Consider the following 24,894-nt stretch of genomic DNA (forward strand, 5'->3'; position numbering starts at 1 on the left):
AAAAACTGATAATTTCATTCTTCCCTTTCAATATGGATGCCTTCTACTTCTTTTTTCCTTGACTAATTGATCTGACTAGGACTTCCAGTACAGTAGGGAAAATGGGCATCTTTGTCTTGTTCCTGATCTCTAGAAGGAAAGCTTTCAGATTTTCACCATTAAGCACGATGTTAACTGTAGGTTTTTCATAAATGCCTTTTATCTGTTAAGGAAGTTCCCTTCTATTTCTAATTTGTGTTTTTATCATAAAAGAGTGTTTAATTTTGTCAAATGCTTTTTCTGTGTCTTTTCTTTTCCCTGTTTCTTTTGAGATGATAATAGTTTACAAACTATAAAAGCCAGAACTACCTTTGGAGTTACTATCCTAGACAAAATATTTATGACAACATCTGCTTCAGTTACATATACAAAGCATTTCATAAAATATTAAGGAGCAAGCTTCATAAATAATTAAACTTAAACAAAAGCTCCTAGGGCCAGGTGTTTCTCTTCAGAGGATGAAAGATACAGAGAACACGATAATAGCTACAGTGTGTCAGTATGGATTACCCCCCCCAAGTATCTTTGAGAATATATACAGTTACAATTTAGATGGGGGCGGGAGAATAAACTCCTCCCTAAAAAGACAAAGTAATAATGGTGTAGAATAAAAACCTGAAGATTTTCAAACTTCTCTCTGGGTTATCAGATCACTGTGCTGGGTTCAGCAGTGTAACAAGAATAGCATAACAAGCTCTTTGTAACAGAAAAGCACATGGCATAAAACTTAAAGGTATGAGCTCTTCTAGTTTTTGGAACAAAGGGCTCAACTCCTAGTTATATCATTCTTACTTTCAATATAAACAGAAGAGGATATCATTTATCCTCATCCCTGGGGAGCAAGATATTCATATGAGTGAATGCAGAGAAAAATGAAAGCTTATCTCGTTATGTCCAAACCAGTTTATATATTTTTAATTCATTTTCTATGGAAATAATACAAGCTAAAGAGATAATATAGTATAGTAGTAGAGCATGGAAAATGTGATGTGTGAGTATGTAACCTCGGGCAGCCATATAAACTTCCTGAGTCTGTTTTCTTCTATATAATGGGCATGATAATATCAACCTCAGAGGATGTGCTTAAAACTCCTAGAAAATTAAGTGTTGTGTAAAATATTAGTTATTCTTTAAGACTAAATTTACCTGTTTTATAAACTAAAAGTAGTGTATCCAACATAACTTATTTTCAGAAAAAGAAATTTTTTTCCAATATATGAAATTTATTGTCAAATTGGTTTCCATACAACACCCAGTGCTCATCCCAAAAGGTGCCCTCCTCAATACCCATCACCCACCCTCTCCTCCCTCCCACCCCCCATCAACCCTCAGTTTGTTCTCAGTCAGAAAAAGATATTTTAAACAATTCTGTCAGAGGACAATCTCTCTGATAAAAATAAATGTAATAAAATATAATTTCTAATAAAATTAGAAATGAAAAATGTAACCCCACTACAATACTCCCACTGAATGAAAATTGGAAAAACTCATCTCTAAACAGTTCATGGGTTAACAAGGGGGACAATGTAGAAACAACAAAAAGCCCCTACATATAAAATGCAGTTAAAGTAGAAAAAGAAATTTTTAGCCTTAAGTGGATTTACTTGCAAGAAAGACTAAAACAAAGGACCTACTAGAAAAAGAAGCCTGAAAAAGAATAAGCACATAAACTGTAATAAAGTAGAAAGAAATAATAAATATAAAGGCAGGTATTAAGGAAATAGCAACAACATGAAGAAGTAGAGTAAAAGCTGGATCTTGGAGATTAAGAAGACAGATTAGTAAATTTGATCAAAATGAAAGAAAGCACAGCACACACAATATTAGAAATGGAAAGGAAGACAACAACAGAGTACCCAAGTTTATACACATATACCATCAAATTTGATAAATAAAATGGACTATTGTCTAGGAAAGTATATGTTACCAAAATGTCCATCAACTGATGAATGGATAAAGAAATTGTGGTTTATATACACAATGGAATGCTACATGGCAATGAGAAAGAATGAAATATGGCCTTTTGTAGCAACGTGGATGGAACTGGAGAGTGTGATGCTAAGTGAAATAAGCCATACAGAGAAAGACAGATACCATATGGTTTCACTCTTATGTGGATCCTGAGAAACTTAACAGAAACCCATGGGGGAGGGGAAGGAAAAAAAGAAAAAGAGGTTAGAGTGGCAGAGAGCCAAAGCATAAGAGAATGTTAAAAACTGAGAACAAACTGAGGGTTGATGGGGGGTGGGAGTGAGGGGAGGCTGGGTGATGGGTATTGAGGAGGGCACCTTTTGGGATGAGCACTGGGTGTTGTATGGAAACCAATTTGACAATAAATTTCATATATTGAAGAAAAAAAAAAAAAAAAAAAAAAGGAACAGGAAGCCTGAATGGGCCAATAAATATACACAATTTGATCACTATTCAAAAATCAACCGCTCCACAAACAGAACAAAGCCAAGATGTTTTTATAGACTCATTCCCCCAACATTCTCTTATGGAAAATTTCAAAGACACATACCTTAAAATAAAAAGAACTATATGCAAACACCCATATACCCACTACCTAGATTCTTCAATTAACATTTTTCTACATTTGCTTTCATATAACTACCCATCTTTCTACCCATCCTACTTTCTATACATCAATCCTTCTATATCTTGTATTGGATTCTGGAAAATCCAGAAAATCCAGGAAAATAGAAACATGATAGGATTTCAAAGCACCAGACTAGCGATTTTTATATTTCTGTATCAACTTAATATTCTATCCATCTATCTATCTATCTATCTATCTATCTATCTATCTACCTACCTACCTATCTACCTATCTACTTTTTGAAGTAAACTCTAGGCCCTACATGGGGCTAGAACTCATGATCCCAAGATCATGCTCCACTGACTGACCCAGCTGTGTGCCCCCCAAATTAATATTTTAAATGTTTTTCTAAAAATAGAAACAGAGTCATAGTACACTGAAAACAAGAATAAATATATAAGGAGGTGCTCAGGAAGAAGAGTCTATGCTTCTTTTCTTAAGAAATCCTGATTCCTTTCCAAACAATTTCTTAAGGTATTAAGCCAGTTCCTGCTTCCCCTGCCAAAAAAGAGGATTGAATGAAATCTTTAAAAATAGCTGTTACAAAATGAATATAGTTTTACAAATGCATGCATTCAGCTGGGAAACATTTACTATGCATTTAATGTATCAGAATAAAAAAATTACTAATCATAAGAACAATTTATCTTCAAAAGGACAGTTTGTATGCTGCAAAAAAATTTTAATCTGTCAGGATCCTGAAGAAAAGCAATTTTGTTTATTTTCTCTGCACACAGTGTGAACATGCCAGCAAAGTTGCTGGATCCTAACACTTTTGAACAAAGATTTACCATCAGTGAATGACAGCATGTAGGAGGTAAGGTTAATTTTTAAAAAACAAGATAAAGCCTTCATTTCTTGATCAGTGATAAAATGCTACTTTCCCTTTTGTGTCTTTTTATTATTTTTTACACTGACACATGACCTTGCTGTCCTTCCATATGAATGAGTTGAGTGCATTCAAAATTTATTTAAGTGGAAGGTAAAATTCCCTTTTTTCTTTTAAAGATTTTATTTATTTAAAAAATTTTTTAATGTTTATATTTGAGAGAGAGCGAAAGAGAGAGCACATGAGCAGGGGAGAGGCAGAGAGAGAGAGAGACAAAGACAGAATCTGAAGCAGGCTCCAGGCTCTGAGCTGTCAGCACAGAGCCTGATGTGGGGTTCAAACTCACAAGCCATGAGATTATGACCTGAGCCAAAGTCAGATGTTCAACTGAATGAGCCACTCAGGCGCCCCTAAAGATTTTATTTTTAAGTAATCTCTACACCTAATGTGGGACTTGAACTTGCAACTCTGAGATCAAGAGTCACATGCTCTTCTGACTGAGTCAGTCAGGCACCCCGAAGGTAAAACTCTTTAAATCATTTCATCTCAAAAGCAATATGGCAGCAGAGTGATAATCCTGCACTAGCTTGTACCATTACCTCCCCTTTTCCCCTTTGTGCCAACTCATCAAGAACACCATGCAACTTTGTTAGAAGGAAAAGTGTTTCCAGGAGATTTGTCCTTTAAAGCATTCTTCTAAAGTACCGGTGACTTCATTTTGTTTGTATGCAAAAACATTTTAGATTCTAAAATGGATAACATCACATATTTCACTAAAGGTAACTTACCTTGCTGGAGGTTTCTAATAAAAACTGGAATGTGTTCTGCACAGCTTGGCATGTCTCTAGCTCAGTCCGGCTGAAGGCTATTAAATAATCCTTCAGGTGATCATACACATTTCCATCAAGAGCCTGTAAAAGAGTAATAAACAAAAGCAAAAAAAAATTATGACAAAGCTTTGATACAGAACCCCTACTGTTCACAAGGTAAATTCAGTTTAAAATCTATTAATAATAAATGGACAAAAGATAAAGATTGTTACATAAATGTACTTATAACCAGTAAACAATCACTTGGGAAAATGCTGAATCTTTCTAATAAATAGGAACTAAAAAAGATAAAATCCAATATTGGTAAAGCTGTAGAAACAGGATACACTTGGAGACAAAGTTATTGGGTTCTGATCTTTGTTCATCTGTTTATTAACTGCCATCAGCCACTGTAGTCATTTTATAACAGAGTAGGTGTGGGAGTTAAATGGAACTGTGGATGTGAAAGGATCCAGGCACAGTGCCTGAAACAGAGTAGACATGCAATCATTAATCTCCTGCATTTTTCCTCATCCACTGTTGGTAGGATTATAAATTAGCATACTCTTACTACAGAGCAGTCAGAGAAAAAAACACAATAGCAATGGTTAGAAAAAAGTGATTTAGAAATACACTTTTGAAGAAACACCAATGAAATGTCTATAAAGAATTTTAAACATTCTTCTTTGTTTAAGCATTTAGAGTAGGATTCACTGAAATTGAAAGAAAAAAAAAAGAAAACCGCCAAACATTTGAAAAATAATTAGGCTATGATATATATAATAACTGAAATATATGCACCAACAAAAACTATGGTAACTATACTGTTGCAAAAGTAGGTACAAAATAATTTTAGGTTAAAAAAAAAGTAAAACAAATAGTATACATATTAGCAACAACTATGGGGAAAATACATCTATAATAATAGCAATAATCAAAAAAAGGTTCTGGAGTCCTGCCAATCAATGGAAATTTTCTTAAAAATTGAGGTAAAATTTTCACAACATAAAATTCACCACTTTAGCTATTTTAAAGTATACAATTCAGTGGCTTTTAGCACATTCGCAATGTTGTGTAACCACCAGTACTATCTACGTGCAGCATATTTGCACTGCCCCCAAAAGAAATCCCACATCCATTAGGTGGTGACTCCCATTTCTCCCTCGCCGCCCCCACCTCTGACAACCATTAATCTTTCTACCTCTAAGGGGTTTGCCTAGACATTTCATATAAATGGAACCATATAACACGTGTCATTTTGTGCCTGCCTTTATCACCAGGCATAATGTTTTCAAGGTTCATCAATGTATTAATATTTCATTTCTTTTTATGACTGAATAATATTCTTTTATATGGATATACCACATTTAGTACCCATTCATTCGTTGATGGGCATTTGGGTTGTTTCCACTTTTTGGCTATTATGGATAATGCTATGAACATTTATGTATAAGTTTTTATTTGAACACCTGTTTCCAATTCTCTGGGTATATGCCTACTAGTGGAACTGCTGAGTCCTATGATAATTCTATGTCTAACTATTTGAGGAACTGCCAAACTTTTCCACAGTGGCTGCACCATTTTACATCCCCATTAACAATGTATAAAGGTTCCAATTTCTCTACATCCTCATCAATGCTTGTTGTTTTCTGTTTGTTTTTTTTTAAATTATTCAAGCCATGCAAGCAGTATCTCCTTGTGGTTTTGACTTGCATTTCTCTAATGACTAATAATGTTGGGGATCTTTTCATGGGCTTACTGGCCATTTGTATGTTGTCCTTGGAAAAATGTCTACTCAAGTCCTTCGCTCGTTTTTAAATTGGGTTGTTTTGTCTTTTTGTTGTGGGGTTGTAAGAGTTATTCATATAATCAGATACATGTCTTTTATTAGATGTATGACTTCCAAATATATTCTCTTATTTTGTGGGCTGTCTTTTCACTTTCTCAATAGCGTCCTTTGATGCACAAAAAGTTCTTATTTTGATGAAGTCTAATTTAGCTATTTTTCTTTTGTTGCTTGTGTTCTGGTATCATATCCTCAATGGAGGTTTTACAGTAAATAAACTCTTTGTACATCTTATGTCTGGCTATTCCATTAAACTTTTACTATATCACTGATTTTTAAAAAATGCACACCTATCCCTGAAGCACTGAGTAATAAAGCTGCACATTCTATAGTGCTTACTCCACCAGATGGCACCATCAAGCACTTTAAATATAGGCAGTGCAAATGCCTTAAAATTCCTTTCCACGTAGTCATGTAACATCCCCAGGGAGACTGCTGGTACTGTCTGAATACGAATTCCTAACTTAAGACATGCTTTTCATGAACTTGTTAAAAAAGAAACATATAAATTCTTCTGATATGGCTTTGCCTTAGAAATGCTCTTGGTAGATGGTCTTAACCTCATGTTTGCAGGAAACTGGAGCATTTTTATTTAAACACAGCAAGTAGCAATATAGGCATCATAAGCTCCCAGCCTCTGAATTTTTGATTCAGTAGGCTGGGGTGGTGGTGGGGAGCTGAGAATTTACATTTTCTAACAACTTGCTGCTTGTCTGGGGACCATACTTGGAGAATCACTGGACTAAATGGTCATTTTAACTGATGAGGTTCAACATTTCCACAGACTTAGATCCTGGTGAGCCTGTAGAGGCAGAGTGGCTGGAGGCAGAGACGTCTACCATCCTGAATAGGGTCAACAGCCCCAGTACAGCAGTACAGCAGCTATTTCTAACAGAATAATTTCCTACATCATAATTAGAGGCAGCATTATGCAACACGGGAAAGAACTTGAGTTCTGAAGTTGGATGTGGGTTAGAATCCCAGCACTGTTACTTAGTTCATCATTTTGATGGCTTTCCCATTTGTAATTAGGTAAAGTGGGAATACAACATACTCCACAGGCACATTGTGAAAATTAACTAAAGCAAAGGAAGTGACACAATGTTAATCTCCTTTCTTGCCTTCTTCAAAAATCTTCAATGGATTGGCCACATATTGATAACTGTTAAAGCTGGGTAATGAATCCATGGGGATATTTATACTACTCTTTTTTATTACAGTGTATGTTGAGAATTTTCCATAAAAAAATAAAAAGAAAGCCTGGATATCAGATTAGGAAAAAAAGTGATGCCACAATTTTTTTTTCAATGGTTCCCACTGTATATTTTGAAAAGTCAAAATTCTTTAGCTGGTATCTACGTTCCTTTACCATCTAGTCCCAAACTACCTCTCATTAGCACCATCTCTAATCATTGTTATCTGCATTGTACTCTACATCCCAACCAGACTGAGCCTTTTTAGAGAATGCCACTCACCTTCATGTTTCCAGTTAAGTTATTCTGTTGGTTTGGAATGTTCTTCCCCCCTTCTCTTCATTCAAATAGTAATAACTATAACTGACACAGGCAGCTAACATATACTAATGACATTTGACTTAGAGCTCTCGCTCTCCCTCTTTCTCTCTCCTCTCTCTCTCCCCCTCTCTCTCGAGAGTAGGTGATTGCTGGGATGGAAGCTGAGTCAAAAATAGCCAAATGGCTACAACTAAATGGCTAGTCTTCCTACCAAATAGAGAAAGTCTGTCTTCAGTAGAAGAGATTTATACCAATTCACAAGGAAAAGCAATGATGAGAAATTTGGCAGAGTGAAGATGGGAATGGGGAGGCAAAAGGGAGGGACAAGGAATGTCTTCAGATTGGGTGGTTTCTGAATAAGCACCCCCTTGTCCTTTCTGTGATTGGTTACCTGAGCCAACAAATTCCCACTTTGCTCACGCTACTTTGAATTAGGTCTTGTTGAGTTGAGTTTGTTATTTGCAATTAAGAGACTCCTCACTAAAGGGTTCTGAATGAGGGGCACCTGGGTGGCTCAGTTGGTTAAGTGTCTGACTTCAGCTCAGGTCATGACCTTGCGGTTCGTGGGTTTGAACTCCGCATCAGGCTCTGTGCTGACAGCTCAGAGCCTGGAGCCTGCTTCGGATTCTGTATCTCCCTCTCTCTCTCTCTCTGCCCCTTCCCTGCTCGCACCCTCTCAAAAATAAATAAACATTAAAAAAAATAAAGGGTTATGAATGATAACTAGCTTGTATTGGCTGTACTATCTAAATTATTTCTTTTGATTGTATTATAAGAAAAACTTTGATTCATCTAGGTAATTAATTGTAAGTAATAATAATTCAATAACTTGCTTTATATTCCTGGTTCTCTTCAATTAACCAGATCTAAAAGTCTGAGGTAGACAATTTTTTATTGCAAAGCTGAATCACAAATACATTCCAAAAGCTACATGTATTTCTCAGAAAATTTAAAGTAAGGTAAGAACTACTCAAATCTTTCAATAAAAGGTAAATGTGCCACAATTATAATATTTGACAAGGGCATGCACAGCGAAGATGCATCTGAGTCCTGTGTAAAATTTATTTTTTTTAAGTTTACTTATTTATTGGGGGGGGGGGGGGCAGAGAGAGACGGGAGGGGGAGGGGGGGAGACAGAGGATCCGAAGTAGGCTCTGTGCTGATAGCAGAGAGCCTGATGTGGGGCTTGAACTCATGAACCATGAGATCATGACCTGAGCTGAAGTTGGATGCTTAAATGACTGAATGACCCAGGTGCCTGCCTTGTGTAGCGTTCAATGAGCAAGGCACAAGAATGTTCTAAGTATACTTGTTTGTTCATTTTCAAGTGAGCAATTGTGCACAAACTTCAATTAATATAGAGACTTGTGTGAAGAGCCACAAATTTTGTAATCAATGGTAAACTAGAATTCACATATGTGCTCAGAAATGGCAGAAGCATTCTTTCAAGGTTTATACAAATATGAGTTAATCTGGCAGTATGAGCTCCTTGGTGGTCTCCACTATGCAAAAATTTGGTAGGTTAACTCATCCAAGTATGTATTTGAAACGTAGTCAAACTTAAAAAATTATTTGATACAAACTGCTAGGGGAAGAAGTCTGTAATACCTGAAATGAGAAACCACAGGCCTTTGATCAGCCATATGTTTTAATAGTCTAGCAGTTTTTCAATTTGAAAAATTGAATTTGAATGTGTTTAAGCAGCCATGTTCTTTTCTCTTACCCATAGACCACACACTCCCTTATGTATTATTACCCCTGCCCTCTTTACTCATTGGATCAACCTGATCTCTAAAATCAGTTGAGTTTGAAATCAAACCTCGTAATAGTAAATACTCAAAATAGTAAGAAGGAAGGAAGGAAGGAAGGAAGGAAGGAAGGAAGGATAGAAAGAAAGAAAGAAAGAGAAAAAGAAAGAAAGAAAGAAAGAAAGAAAGAAAGAAAGAAAGAAAGAAAGAAAGAAAGAAAAGAGAAGAGAAAAAAGAAAATTGGGCTGTCTTAACAAATTCAGAAATTTAAAATACTAGGGTGTTCCACTGAACATTTATTTTCAGGAAAGTAGAAATTCTCTGGAACACGTTGGAAGAGGAAAATTATGCTGAATAAGGAGTTAGGAGAAAGAAAATGTGACATTTTTCTAAGCATTTGGTGCAATGTCCCCTACAGTGAGAACTTTAAACAGTGGCCTCCTTATTTGGATCCAGGAAGGGCACAGATTCCGTAGTCATATGGTTATGTTGAAATCTCTTTAGTTTCCTTAATACAGCCTAGGAAGGCAAACTCTTCTAAGAGCAATGGGCATTCTAAAATAGTCTTTGGGTAAAAGTCAAGGATATAAATATTAAGATGATGATAAATTTGAGCTCTCTTAAATCATAAAATTCTACAGTCCTCCTATGCTGATGGAAGAGAACAATGATTGCCTGCCTGCATTTGTTTCTTTCTGAGAAGACCTTACCTATACTTAACCAGGATGCAGAGAAAGTAGATTTTCACAAATTAAGAGAGATTAAAGAAGTCATGGGAATGAAAGGTACAGCACAGGGAATATAGTCAATGGTACTGTAATAGTGTTATAATGGTGACATATAGTAGCTACACTTGCAGTGAGCATGGCATTATAGAGTTGTCCAATTACTATGTCATACACCTGAAAATAATGTGACATTGTGTCAACTATGCTTTAATAAAAAATTTTTTTAAAGAGATCAAAGCACGTACTGAGTTGCATCTGTATCACTGTAAATATCTTAAGACATGACTGAATATGTCAATTGATATAAAGTAAAATTAGAAACACATCACCCAATTTTATACTTGTGGTTGTTTTGTTTAAAAGCATTGGGTTACTTCAGGTTCTGTGAAAGAGGAAACAAATAAGAAAGCTCCCCTCTGTGAATTATAAAACTCCAGGAAAGGAAAATTCAACACTGCTTCTCTATGAAGTCTGTGTTGTCCTCTCCCTCTCTCTTTTTTTAAGTTTATTTATTTTGAGAGAGAAAGAGAGTGTGCGTGAGCGTGAGAGCGCATACAAGTCAGGAAGGGGCAGAGAGAAAAACAGAAGGAATCCCAAGCAGGCTCTGCACCATCAGTGCAGGGACGGATATGGGGCTCGAAATGATGAACTGTGAGATCATAACGTGAGCTGAGATCAAGAATATGCCCCTCTGTGTTGTCCTCTTGAGTTATTTACTAGCATGCATAATTGCTGGTGAGTGTGGTGAAACCATCTCAATATTTAGGTTGCAACCCTAAAGCAGTATGGTCCGATAGAAAGCTTTGAACCATATATGCTTGCATTCAAATCCAGGTCCACTGCTTATGAAAAATATTACTCTAAGCAAGTACTGAATCTTCCTTCTTTAAACTCCTGATCTGATGGAGTCAAAAAAGTATAGTATTTGTAAAAGATGATTATTAGAATAATAAAGCTTCACCATTTCTATGTTCTATCCAGGATTTTCATCTATTTCCCTTATAGGACCCATAGTGAGGGTTTTTTTTTTTGTGACAGACTTGGTTTTGAATCTTAATTCTATTATGTACTTAAGGCCTCAGTTTCCCCATTTATAAAACAAAGAATAATGTATCTTTTCATGAGATCTGTAAAATAGGCATTTTCAAGTGTACCACTCTAATTCGATGTTTCTTTTATTATGTTTTTTTGGGAATTATTTTCACAGTGGTTGCCCGGAGCTTACAACTAACATCTTAATTTAAAGCAAACTGGTTTGGATTAATGCAAACTTAATTTCAATGGTGTATCAACTTTGGTCCTACATAGCTCTATTGCTACCCTCCTCTGTGCTATTACTGCCATACAAATGTATCTTTAACACATTATAAGTCCATCAACATTTTATAATTTTGTTTGTTTATTTATTTATTTACATTTTAGAAAGAGAGAAAGCATATAAGCGGGGGAGGGGGCAGCGGGAGAGATGGAGAGGATCTCAAGCAGACTCCATGCTCAGGGCGGAGCCCCACGCAGGGCTCAATCTCACTACCCTGAAATCATGACCTGAGTCAAAATCAAGAGTCAGACACTCCAGCGACGGAGCCACCCAGGTGCCCCATGTTCATGCCTTTTAAATCAGACTTTAAATATTCCTTTCTCAGACTGGATAATCTCAATTGTCTCACCTTAAATTCATGGATTCTTTCTTTTGCCAGCTCAGATTTGCTGCTGAACCCTTCTAGTGCATTCCTATTTTAGTTATTGTACTTTCCTATACCAGGATTTCTATTTGGCTCTTTTTTATAATTTCTCTTTGTTGATATTCTCTCTTTGGTGGGACATTATTCTCATACTTTAGTTCTTTGGCTTTATGGTTTCCTTTAGCTCTTTGTTAAAAATAGGTGATTTAAAATCTTTGTCTAGTAAGTCCAATGTATGTGCTTCTTTAGGGTCAATTTCTATTGACTCCTTTTAGTCCTCTCGAAGGGCTATACACTCCTGTTTCTTTGCATATGTCATAATCTTTTAAGAACTTTCCATTTAAAATAATGTAATGTGGGGGCGCCTGAGTAGCTCAGCTGGTTGAGCGTCTGACTTTGGCTCATGGCTTGTGAGTTCGAACTCCGCGTTGGGCTCTGTGCTGACAGCTCACAGCCTGGAGCCCACTTCAGATTCTCTCTCTCTCTCTCTCTCTCTCTCTCTCTCTCTCTCTCTCTCTGCCTCTCCCCTGCTTGTGTTCTGTCTCCCTCTCTCTTTCTCAAAAATAAACATTAAAAAAATGTTTTTAAATAATGTAATGTAGTACTTCAGGAAATCAGATTCCTCTTTCTCTCCCCAAGATTTATTGTTGCTGCTGCTATTTATTTAGTGACTATGTTTTTACCTCAGTGCTCCAGGGAATCCAGAATTTTCCAAGAAGCTTCAGAGACTCCACAAATACTTGATTGAGAAGTTTTAATAAGCATGGTTTTGACCATTTTTTAATATATACAAACTGATTTTAGTCTGTCAGCCATCCATTATTTTCCATCTCACTCTACTGCTAACCATAATCTTCATTTCTAACAAATCCATCAGAATCAGCACTCAAGTAAAATGTGATAAAGGTGAGTGACATGCCCAGATGATCTTAAGGCAGGTATATGTCAAAACATTCAAGCCAAAATCTACTGGCTTGAGTATAGTGCTTTCAGAAATCTCTTGCCTGTGTTCCAATTTCAGTAGCCCCAAATCTCTTTTGTTCCTCACATATACAGAGCATAGATAAAACTAATCAGAGTAGTTTTTCTTAAAGTGGAAGCTAAGGTATAATCACATAATCTTTGCAGTTCATAAATTCATTGTAGCAATTTAAATTTTTTTGTTTTCATCTAAATAATTTTTAAATGATATAATTTAATCCAGGACAATATGGAAGATCAACCTTTTACTGGGGAATTGCCGTGGGATCTCTGTGCCCACGCTTATGTTTATGATCAATGTGTCAAGTTGTTTTAATCCAATGGTCCTAGGTTAATGAAAAGAGCTCTTGTACTTGAAATGACCTTGAACTTAAAATGTAAATGACATATTTGCAAGATGTGGAGATAAAATGACATCTGTGAACACTTTACTAACAAAACAAAAGGGGTGATGAGGAAGAGTCATTATAGGCATACGGAAGAACAGGCACGGATTTTCAAAACAGCTTAGAGACAGCATCATAATTCATATCTCAAGTAGCAATTTATGTTCCACTAATCTTTATCAGCTATCATATTTAATTATTTCATCAATTTGAATTTGACTGATTTATAGACTTGTTTGCATTTAAATGGTATTTTTTGTTGTTGTTTTATACTTATATAAAAACTATAAACAAAAGTTTTTAAGCTGGAGGCAAGGAGAGCTAGAGGGCCAAAAGGCCTGATGGAGGAAACCGAAAGACTTCTGGAAGAAACTATAATAGACGTTCAGCTCTCTAGGTATATAAACTAGGAAATTGTAGGTGTCAGATAGCAAATATGACTGCTGCAAACCTAAGAATTTTTGGCATTCCAAATTAAATCTAGAATTTTCCCATATTGATCTTTTGGCTGTTATTTCAGTGGCATCTTTTATGTGTACTTTTGACATGAAAGTACTGAAATGCCAGAAAATAGTTAGCATGGAGAATATAAAGCTTTAATTTTAGTTCAGGAGGCAATATCCCTAATGCAAGCAATATGAAAGTTCCTTACATTGAAATTTTGGGGAAGAGTTGATATACATTTTTTTTGGATATATGGGACCATTAATGGAAAGGAAATAGTATGATGGTTTAGATGTTTCCTTTGGTCTCCTCCTAACTACAACTGATGGTTGTAGTGAACATGGTCTGATCATTACAGCCCCATGACAGCCTCTGACTGAAACAATCTTAGGTGTATGGTATACTCAAACGTGACAGCTACATTTCTTTTCTTTTTCTTTTTTTCTTTTTTAATGTTTATTTACTTGAGAGAGAGAGAAAAAGAGAGAGAGAGAGAGCAGGGGAGGGGCAGAGAGAGACACACACACAGAATCCGAAGCAGGCTCCAGGCTCTGAGCTGTCAGCAAAGATCCCGACGCGGGGCTCGAACTCACAGACCGCGAGATCATGACCTGAGCCGAAGTCGGTCGCTTAACTGACTGAGCCATCCAGGCGCCCCACAAATACTTTCTTTAAAAAAAATTTTTTTTAAATGTTTACTTATTTTTGAAGGAGAGAGAGAGAGACAGGGTGAAGCGGGGGAGTGCCAGAGAGAGAGGAAGACACAGAGAGAAGCTCCAGGCTCCAAGCTGTCAGCACAGAGCCCGATGCGGGGCTTGAATTCATGAACCATGAGATCACAACCTGAGCGGAAGTTGGACATTTACCCAACTGAGCCACCCAGGTGCCCCAAGATTATAAATACTTTCTAAAAATATAATAAAGATAAGAGTCACAGAAGTTTGGTCTTTATATGTATGTAATGAAAGTGGCCTTTGAACTAAACATGTAAAGCAGGATATTTTCAAATTTTAATATAGTAGCCAAATTGTACTTTTGGGGGTATGTAGTTATTCAGGACATCAAAGCTTTCAAGTACAGAGTCTATGAAAAAAGAATTTGGCTTTCTTATTATAAACACTCACATGTCCATTCTTAATTCAATTCCAGCAACAACCTCTGCTGTGCTCAGCACTATTTGAATCACAGAAAAAAAACATTAACTGAGGACATTCAGGAAGAAAGCAAGGAAGATCAAGAAAGACAGGATCCATTTCTCAGCAGCAGTGACAATAATTCGTCTTCTAAAAAAGTTACAACTAAACATATCCCCCCCGCATTTTAGTAAGACTGTAGTTGTAACACATTGTGCCTCAAATACCTGAGTAATGGATTCAAAATTATAAAAGAAAATATTAACTTTCTACTTTCTTATTCCAAAGTTTAATGTTACCTACAATTATAACTTAGTTTTCTTTAAAGAGTTGTGGAGGTTTACTCAGATTTTAAAAGCTGCCTATTTGGTGCAAACATTCCAGCTTCTGTTAGATTTTGATCTCTTAGAGAAAACTCCTCGCCTTCTAGGCATCTATAACAATGATGGGTGACTTTCTGTAAACAAGCAGTAAAGTTCCAGGGAGCTTCTTCGTATCTGTGGATTAGACAGTCTCCAATGGCAAGAGCCCCCTGTGTTTTGTGCACCAGTGCTATACTCTCTATGTAGAAAGCACAAAGAAAGACACGCTGAAAAGGCATTTATAGCCTAACACAGATGATTCCTGGCTCTAATTTAAAGAGGGAGGACAAATACATTTTAGCCCTAAGTGGGAATCAGATTATTTATCATCCTTACCCTTTTAAACTTGTCACTACAAACATTTTAGGGACTGAAGGTCTCACAACAATATTTAAGTGAAATGAGACTTTGTCGCATGTGTGTGTTCATTCTACGCTGCTCACAAATGCACCACATTTTTGATACTAAAAGGCCTTTTATAAAGCATGTTAGTATTTCAGGTGATACGAACAAAACTGACCACACACATGTATGTCTCCAAAATGCAGTTTCCAAATATCATTTTAATATTAAAGGAAATAATATATGGAATAATATTAGCACGATGTGTGGCAAGTAATAAATAATGAATGAAGTTACTTTTATATTTTTATTCTCCTTCAAGAGAACAGAGGCCATGTGGATCTTGTTCTCTATTGTGCCTCCAGTAAATGGTACACAGAAAGCACCTAGAAAATATCTGTTAAATTATAAATGAATGAATGGTCTGAAATAAAAATGTCTGCTAACAGTACTGTATCTCCAATGTCTAAAATAGCATCTCATAGGATATAGAACATAATAAATTACATTGGATATCAGTTTGCTTGGTACAAAATATAGGCTGCAACTCTGTTAATGTGTCATTACTATCTTCAGCAGTGATTGTCTTGGTCTTTTAATCATCCACCCTTTGCTTCAATTTGTTTTTTTCTTTTTTTTTAATGTTTGTATATTTATTTTGAGGAAGAGAGAGAGAGAGAGTGCAAGCATGCTATTAGGGGAGAGAGGCAGAGAGACAAGAAGAGGGAATCCAAAGCAGGCTCATGCTCAGTGCAGAGCCCTATGTGGGGCTTGATCCCATGACTGTGAGATCTCGACCCAAGCTGAAATCAAGAGCTGGATACTTAACCAACTGAGCCACCCAGCCACCCCAAATTGTTTTTTATTTTTTTAAATGCTTATTTATTTTGAGAGAAAGAGACAGCAAGAGTGAGGGGGGGCAGAAAGAGAGGAGAGAGAGAATCCTATGTAGGCTCCACACCAGGGTCAATCTCACCAACTGTGAGATCATGATCTGAGCTGAAATCAAGAGTCAGATGCTTAATCAACTGAGCCAACCAGGCGTCCCTTTTCGTCAATTTGTAACTGGCAAGAAAAGTGGTTTAAATAACACAAATGAAAATGTTCAATTTATTAGCAAGCAAAAAATTAAAATATTTAATTACGAATATTATATAATTATCCAAATTGTTGCTCATACAGGTATATTTAGTTAGTTATAAAATACAATTTTGGGGTGCCCTGGTGGCTCAGCTGGTTGAGTATCCAACTTTAAAAAAAAATTTTTTTTTAATGTTTATCTTTGAGACAGAGACAGACAGAGTGTGAGCGGCGGGAGGAGCAGAGAGAGAGACACACACACACACACACACACACACACACACACACACACAGAATCTGAAGCAGGCCCCAGGCTCTGACCTGTCAGCAAAGAGCCTGATGTGGGGCCCAAACCCACAAACCATGAGATCACGACCTGAGCCAAACTCGGATGCTTAACCAACTTAGCCACCTGGGCACTCAGCATCCAACTCTTGATTTTGGCTCAGGTCATGATCTCACGGTTCATGGGATCAAGCCCTACTGAATGTCTTACCTGCTCTATTATCTGTTTTTTCAGATGTGAGCTGCTGAGCATGGAGCCTACATGGGATTCTCTCTCTCCCTCTGCCCGTCCCCCACTCACACATGGTCTCTCTCAAAATAAATGAAATTAAAAAACATTAAAAAATATAGTTTTGATAAGGGTACAAGAAAATAGGTACTTTCATACACTACTTTCAGAAGCATAAAATGATATCTTTCTGGAAGGTAATCAGTGTATACGGGAAGTATTAATACATCTTTGGTTTTGACCAGGGAATGAAGCTGTAAGAAGGTATCTTAAGGAAGTTATCAAAGAGGTTTTCTCTTGGTTTCGGTTCAGGTCATGATCTCAAGGTTAGTGAGTTTGAGCCCTACATCAGGCTCTGTGCTGACACTCTCTCCCTTTCTCTCTACCCCTCCCCTGCTTGAGTGTGCTATCTCTCTCAAAATAAATAAACTTTAGGGAAAAAAAAGAGGTGTACAAATATTTGTATAAAAGAATCTTTACTACAGATTTATAAAAGCAGACCAAAGGGGACAAGAAAATTTATGGCATTTTAATTAAATATTATGTGGTCATGAAAATCACATCTTCAAGTAATAAAGACAGGAATAGTTCACAATGTATTTTACGTGAGAAAAAAAAGCACTAACGTGAACAAAATAATACTAAGTCTGATGCATGTATATATAATACATGCATAGAAAAGATTAGAAAATTATGCTAAAATGACATTAAGAGTAATTTACTGCTGCATAATAGATTTTAATTTTAATTTTAATTTTGTATTTGGGTTTCTTGGTACTGTGAAAATCTTCTTTTGGTAATCTGGTAATCAAACAGAACATTTATCTTTCTTAAAGTTAAAGAAAAAGGGCTCTACTACAACTATGCCATAGAACACTATACTCACATTTACATTCATAAACAATTACAAAGCAACTATGCTTATGATCTGAAAAATGATTTGAAATTACTGCCAGCTTTTGGTATAACTTTGAACACTCCTGTTAGAAATCCAGATAATACTACAAACCTATTAAAAACTCACGGCAAGGGGCGCCTGGATGGCTCAGTCAGTTGAGCATCTGACTCTTAGGATTCTCTTTTTCCCTCTCTCTCTGCCCTTCCCCCACCCACGCCACGCACTCTCTCCTTTCTCTCTCTTGAAAATAAACAAACATTATTAAAAAAAAACTCATGGCTAAAAAATATAAAGTTGTAGGGGCACCTGGGTGGCTCAGTTGGTTAAGCGTCCAACTTTGGCTCAGGTCATGATCTCACAGCTTGTGAGTTCAAGCCCCGCATCGGGCTCTGTGCTGACAGCTCAGAGCCTGGAGCCTGCTTTGGATTCTGTGTCTCCCTCTCTCTCAAAAATAAATAAACATTAAATAGACATAGATATATAGATATAGATACAGATATAGATATAGATAGATAAACTTGTAGTTAAAAGTTTATAAAGTTCCTGCTACATTATTCATTATGTTTTTAAAATAAATCAATCATTAAAATATCTGTCACAACATCTCTATTACTCGGATTTCACTGAATTTATTTTTAAAAGAGTATATATTTATAAAGTTAATAGAAAAATTTCACTTACAAAATGATGTTTAATCTTAAGCCATTAAGTTAAAACAGATGAGCTATAAGAATTTAGGTTGGGCTTTAATTTTTAAGTGCATAATAGGAATACCAAGGTAAAGCTATTAGTAGGTTACACAAGAACAAATACATTTTATTTATGATCCATTTAACCAGTTAATACAGTGTTAACATTTTTCATGTCATTAAATCATCTTCTACAATGTAAGTTAAGATGAATTATAGTAGTGCCTGGATGGCTCAGTTGATTAAGTGCCCAACTTCAGCTCAGGTCATGATCTCAAGGTTTGTGAGTTCGAGCCCCACATCGGGCTCTGTGCTGACAGCTCAGAGCCTGGAGCCTGCTTCAGATTCTGTGTCTCCCTCTCTCTCTCTGTCCCTCCCCTGCTCACGCTCTGTCTCTCTCCAAAAATAAGTAAATGTTAAAAAAATTTTGTTTTAAATGAATTATAGTACATGACATCATTTAGATATATCACAAATTACTATTTATTATCAAATATTTAAATTATTTCAAATTATTGAATGTTTTATTTTATATTTAATTTTTTTTAATGTTTATTTTTGAGAGAGAGAGAGAGAGAGAGAGAGAGAGAGAGAGGCAGAGAGAGGCAGAGAGAGAGGGAGACACAGAATCCGAAGCAGGCTCCAGGCTCTGAGCTATCAGCACAGATCCCGACATGGGTCTCGAACCCACTGACCACAAGATCATGACCTGAGCTGAAGTCAGATGCTTAACCGACTGAACCACCCAGGTGCCCCTATTTTTATTTTTTAATTTTATTTATTTATTCTGAGAAAGAGAGCAAACGGGGAAGGGACAGAGAGAATCCCAAGCAGGCTCTGCATTGACAATGTATAGCCAATGTGGGGCTTGAACTCACAAACCCATGAAATCATGACCTGAGATGAGATCAAGAGTCGGACACTTAACCAACTGAGCCACCCAGGTGCCCCTGAATGTTTTATTTTTAAATATTTTAGTTGCTTTTAATTTTTTTTATCTCTGTACTCATCTCTGTACTCAAATATTTTCATAGATGTCTACTTACAATAAATTCCTAGGATATAAATGCTAAAGCTAAAGAAGGAAAATTCTAAGAGTTTTGTACTTTTAGCTCTTACATTTAAGCCTTTAATTCACTTTGAATTAATTTTTATACTCTTTTGTATGTGGATATTGTTGTCTCAGCACCATTTGTTGAAAGACTATTCTTTTTCACAGAATGGTCTTGATATCTTTGTCAAAACTCAAATGACTAAGATGAATCGTCACTAGTCTTTTATATTTCTCTTTTTTCCAGCCTTATCGAAAAATAACTGACATATAACACTGTGTAAGTTTAAGGTACAATTTGTTGGTTTGATATATTTATATATTGCAAAATATGTGACGAGATCACATCCAACTTAACCAACTGAGCCATCCAGGTGCCCAACCATCTCCTTTTTTTGTGGTGAGAACATTTAAGATCTATTCTCTTAGCAACTTTCAAGTCTATAATATAGTACTATGAGCTATCATCACCACGCTGTATGTTAGATCCCCAGAACTTATCTTATAACTGGAAGTTTTTACCTTTTGACTAGTACCTCCCTTTTCTCCCATTTCCCCAGCCCACGGTAACCACCACTATACTGTTTCTATGAGTTTGGCTTTTTTAGACTCCACATATAAGTGATATCATACAGTATTTGTCTTTGTGTGACTTATTTCCCTTAGCATAATGCTCTCAAGGTTCATCCAGGTTGTTGCAAATGGTAGGATTTCCTTCTTTTTCATGGCTGAACATTTTATTGTATGTATATAAAGAAGATGTGGTATATATATATATGTGTGTGTGTATATATGTGTATACACACACACACACACACACACACACACACACACACACACACACACACACACACACATATATATATATACATACATACACTTAGGTTGTTTCCATATCTTGGCTACTGGGAATAATGCTGCAGTGAACATGGGGGTGCAGACAGCTCTTTGAGACTCTGTTTTCATTTCCTTTGGATAATATACTCAGAAATGGTATTTCTGGATCAAACATGTCTCTATTTTTAATTTTTGGGGGAGCCTCCATACGGTTTTTCCATAGTGGCTGTACCAAGTTACATTCCTACCAATAGTTCACAAGCGCTCCCTTTCTCCATATCCTCACCAACACTTATCTCTTGTCTTTTTCATGATAGCCATTCTAATTGGTATGAGGTGATATCTTACTGTGATTTTGATTTGCATTTCCATGATTAGTGATGTCAGCACCTTGTCATGTATCTGTTGGCTATTTGTATGTCTTCTTTGGAAAAAAAAAAGTCTATTTAGTTCATCTGTCCATTTTTAAATTGGGTTATTTTCTTGTTATTGAATTGTAGGAGTTCTATACATATTTTGGATATTAATCCCTTATCAGATACATGATTTGAAAATATTTTCTGTCATTCATTCTATAGATTGCTGTTTCATTTTGTGTGTTTCTTTTGCTGTGCAGAAGTTCAGTTTGATGTAGTACTACTTATTTGTCATTGCTTTTGTTGCTTGTGCTTTTGGTGTCATATGTAAAAAAATCAGTGCTAAGACCAATGTGAAGGAGTTCTTCTCCTGTGTCTTCTTATAGGAGTTTTTGGCTCTCTTGTCAAATATTGAAAATATTGACCATATATGCAAGGGCATATTTCTCTTCTTTAAACTAAATTTTAGCTTTTCCTGGTTTCATTTAGGACATTTCTATTTTTCTTATTGATTTATAAAAACATTTTAACTCTCACAGTCATCTGCCTTATCAGATATTTAGAGGCAGCACAGATAGGGGTTATGGTGGAAACTGTTGTCTTCCTAGGCACATGGTGGGACTGCACGTCCTAGCTTCCTCTGCTGTATGGTCTGGTCATGTGGCTAAGTCCATCCATCCTTCCTTCCTTCCTTCCTTCCTTCCTTCCTTCCTTCCTTCCAGTTTTATTTATTTATTTTGAGACAGAAAGAGAGCAACAGTAGAGGAGAGGCAGAGAGAGGGAGAGAGAGAATCCCAAGCAGGCTCCATGCTGTCAGCACAGAGCCTGATGTGGGGCTCAAACTCACAAACCCTGAGATCATGACCCAAGCTGAAACCAAGAGTTGGGTGCTCAAACGACTGAGCCACCCACGTGCCCCTCATGTGGATAAGTTCTTTCTAACACAATGTGAACAGAAGTAATATATGCCACTTTCACAACTAGATTTTAAGAAAATGGTATGTCTTCCTCATGTTCTCTTTCCTCTATCCACTGGATATAACTCAAATGAGTCAATGCCCCAGGCTTGGCCAAGCTGGTGATGACAGAAATTAGTTGAGTTACCTTGTTACATGGGTCCTTAAATAATTTCATGAGGTAGAACCTACCAATCTATCCTGAACTATTGCATGAGAAATAATTAACATCTATCTTATCTGAGCTATTACATTTTGGGTCTATTTTAGTGGTTTAACCTTTGTCCTAATTACTATAGAATTAGTATCTTGCATTAGGATGTTGCTGTAACAGAACATTAATAATACAGATGGCATCTACTAAGCAGCAGAGCAGCAAGCAGTGAGGAAACAGATGCTGCAGACTGGGAAGCTTGCAATACTCATTACACCACGGCAAAACATCAGGTGACATTGTCGTCTGCATAACCTGGAAAGCAGACTAGGGTTATAGATCATATAGTTCTAGGGCAGTGTTTCTCAATCTTAGCACTTTGACTGTAGTAAAGCACTTACTACAAGGTTTGGTACTTGGCTCAATAAATGTTAGTTACTGTTGTTATTATTATTGTATTACATGTTGAAAACATCTGGAAGGGTCAAATCACACCATGTAGTGTCTACCTTTGCTGGAATACTTAAAAATCTCCTCCTCACACTCAGATCAGATAAATATTGACCCATGTTTTTGTCTGTTACATTTATCTTTAATGAACCTATAATTTGGCCCAGTATGATGTAGGGATCAAAAGTTTTCTTTTTCTAGAGAACTTCAACTTCATTACCTTTATGATCTGTTATTTTCCCACTGTTTGAAGTGTACCTTTTCAGAGTTTATTTACACATTCTTAATATCTAACTAAAATCAATTGTGCTTGCTAGGAAATGAGTCTGAAGTTCAGTATACTAGATAAAGTTTTTAACCCATAAAGCTTAGGGTACATTCTTGTTGACAAGAATACCATAAAAACCATACTTTCTTTCACTTAAAAGATAACTTTCTGAATTCACATGCTGTTGGCACTCTCAACAGACATTTTTATTTAGAGCATTTTTATTTTTGGTAAGAACCAAAAAAATCCCTACATCTTCATGGTTTGTCTGCACATTGCCTGCATTGAAGATAAAGTTACAAAGGAAGAGCACCCATGAGTTTAATGCTTGGAAACTCCCTTTGTACTTTCATTTAGATTGGTCATGCTTGGTCACTCAGGTGAAGTTAACTCTCTCTTCTCTATTTTTATACCAGAAAGATATATAAGGTCTGTTAGGGAAAATACTAATCTAATATTAGTCTTCAGTATTTTTAGAGTGAGAACAATTCCCTGTGCTTTTGTGTTTACTTATATATATCAACTTTAACTATTATGGTAAGAAAATTTAGTTAAGATATATAAGAACTTATTAATACAGATAAAACATTAAGTTATATTGATTAGTGGAAAATCAGGGAAGATGGAAAGAGAAATGAATACTTAAAGAACACCTACTATGTATGAACCATTTACATGATTTTACAACTCTTGAAAGGATATTGTTAGAGATATTTCCGTAGATGAAGAAACAGGATCTTATAGGCTAAGAAATATAAGGCAATGAAAACCTAGTCCTGGAGGAGGGCTTTCTTGATAGAATTATCTGCTTTTTCTTAAGGTGAACAGTTCACATTTTCTAGAGCCCCCGGCCACACTGGAGCAAACAGAACTACTCCACTACTTCTAATATACTTCAACTTTCAAAAATTTTGTTACTAGAAGTAGAAAGAATAAAAGGAACTTATGAAGTTACTGTACTACAATAGAAAATAAAATGTAATACTGGATATTAAGAAAAATAAGATATGCCAGAAAACATGAGATACCTAACAGTCTTGGAGCAGAAAGGAAGGTTACAGTTAGGGAAGAAGGACATTCTTTGAGAAACAGTCTTGAGAGGGTCTCCTAAGCATCAGAAACTAAGGCAGCAAGGTAAACTCTGGATCTCAGAAATGTATAGGTGGTGATGCACTCTTATCAATTCATTAATAAGTTCTTTTTCAAATATCTCTAATCTCTAATTCTGCTTTCTGAAACATTTATGTACATTCTGAAAGTGAACTCTCTCTCTTAAAGGCCACGTGATAGCTAAGTTGACACTAATTCTCCTTACAAGATAAGTTAAACATCTAATTTATAGCTGTAAAAAACCAGATATTACTAATATATCACCAAAATCAATTTTACCCAAATGAATGTATTAAACATGAATGTACAAAAAGTTGTTCAACAAACATTTATCAAGAGCCTACTATCTGCCAGGCATTATTCTAGGTAGCAGGGACACTGCATGGAAGAAAAATCAGACCAAAATCTCTGTTCTTAAATATTATGTCTGATCATAATAAATACACTAAACATATAAATAAAGTAAAGAAACAGAGAATGAGGAAAAGGATGCTAATTGGGTAGCCACATTTGAACAAAGAACTGAATGAAATAAAGGAGTAATAAGTTATGTGGATATCTGAGAGAATAGCTTGCTGAGGAAATAGGCAAGGGCAAAGGCCCTGAGGTAACAGTATGATTGTTGTGGAATAAAAGAAGGCCAACACAGCTGAAGTACAGTGAGGGAAAGAGTGGTAGATTACCTAGGACCTTGGTAAGAATTTTGACTTTTAAACTGAATGAGAAGAGAAACTACTAGTAGGTTTTGAGCAAAGGAATGACATAATCTGATGACATAATCTGATTTCAGTTTGCTTATTTATTTAAAATGTATTTATTTTTGAAAGAGACAGAGAGAGAGAGAGACAGAGTGCAAATGGGGGACGGACAGAGAGAGGGGAACAGAAGATCTGAAGCGGGCTCTGCACTGACAGCAGAGAGCCTGGTGTGGGGCTCAGACTCACAAACAGTGAGATCATGACCTGAGCTAAAGTTGGACACTTAACGGACTGAGCCACACAGACACCCCATGATTTTGGTTATAGAAAGCTCACTTTGGCTAGTGAGTGGAGAACAGACATTAAAGGGAAAAGCGGAAGGAAGCAGAGT

The 24,894-nt window shown here is 36.2% G+C and overlaps 1 protein-coding gene across 5 annotated transcripts in view; it reads right to left on the bottom strand.

Moving 5' to 3' along the window:
* The window catches only part of FCHSD2 (FCH and double SH3 domains 2), a 296,103-nt gene that overhangs the window by 77,195 nt on the left and 194,014 nt on the right, over positions 1–24,894 (bottom strand). For all 5 annotated transcript variants that reach the window (XM_078433111.1, XM_078433113.2, XM_078433114.2 and 2 more), the window contains exon 9: positions 4,256–4,378. In XM_078433111.1, the coding sequence (XP_078289237.1) occupies positions 4,256–4,378 (123 nt within the window). The remainder of the gene's footprint in view (positions 1–4,255; positions 4,379–24,894) is intronic.

Source organism: Panthera onca, chromosome D1 (genome assembly GCF_046562875.1).
Source record: "Panthera onca isolate mPanOnc1 chromosome D1, mPanOnc1 haplotype 2, whole genome shotgun sequence".
NCBI lineage: Eukaryota > Metazoa > Chordata > Mammalia > Carnivora > Felidae > Panthera > Panthera onca.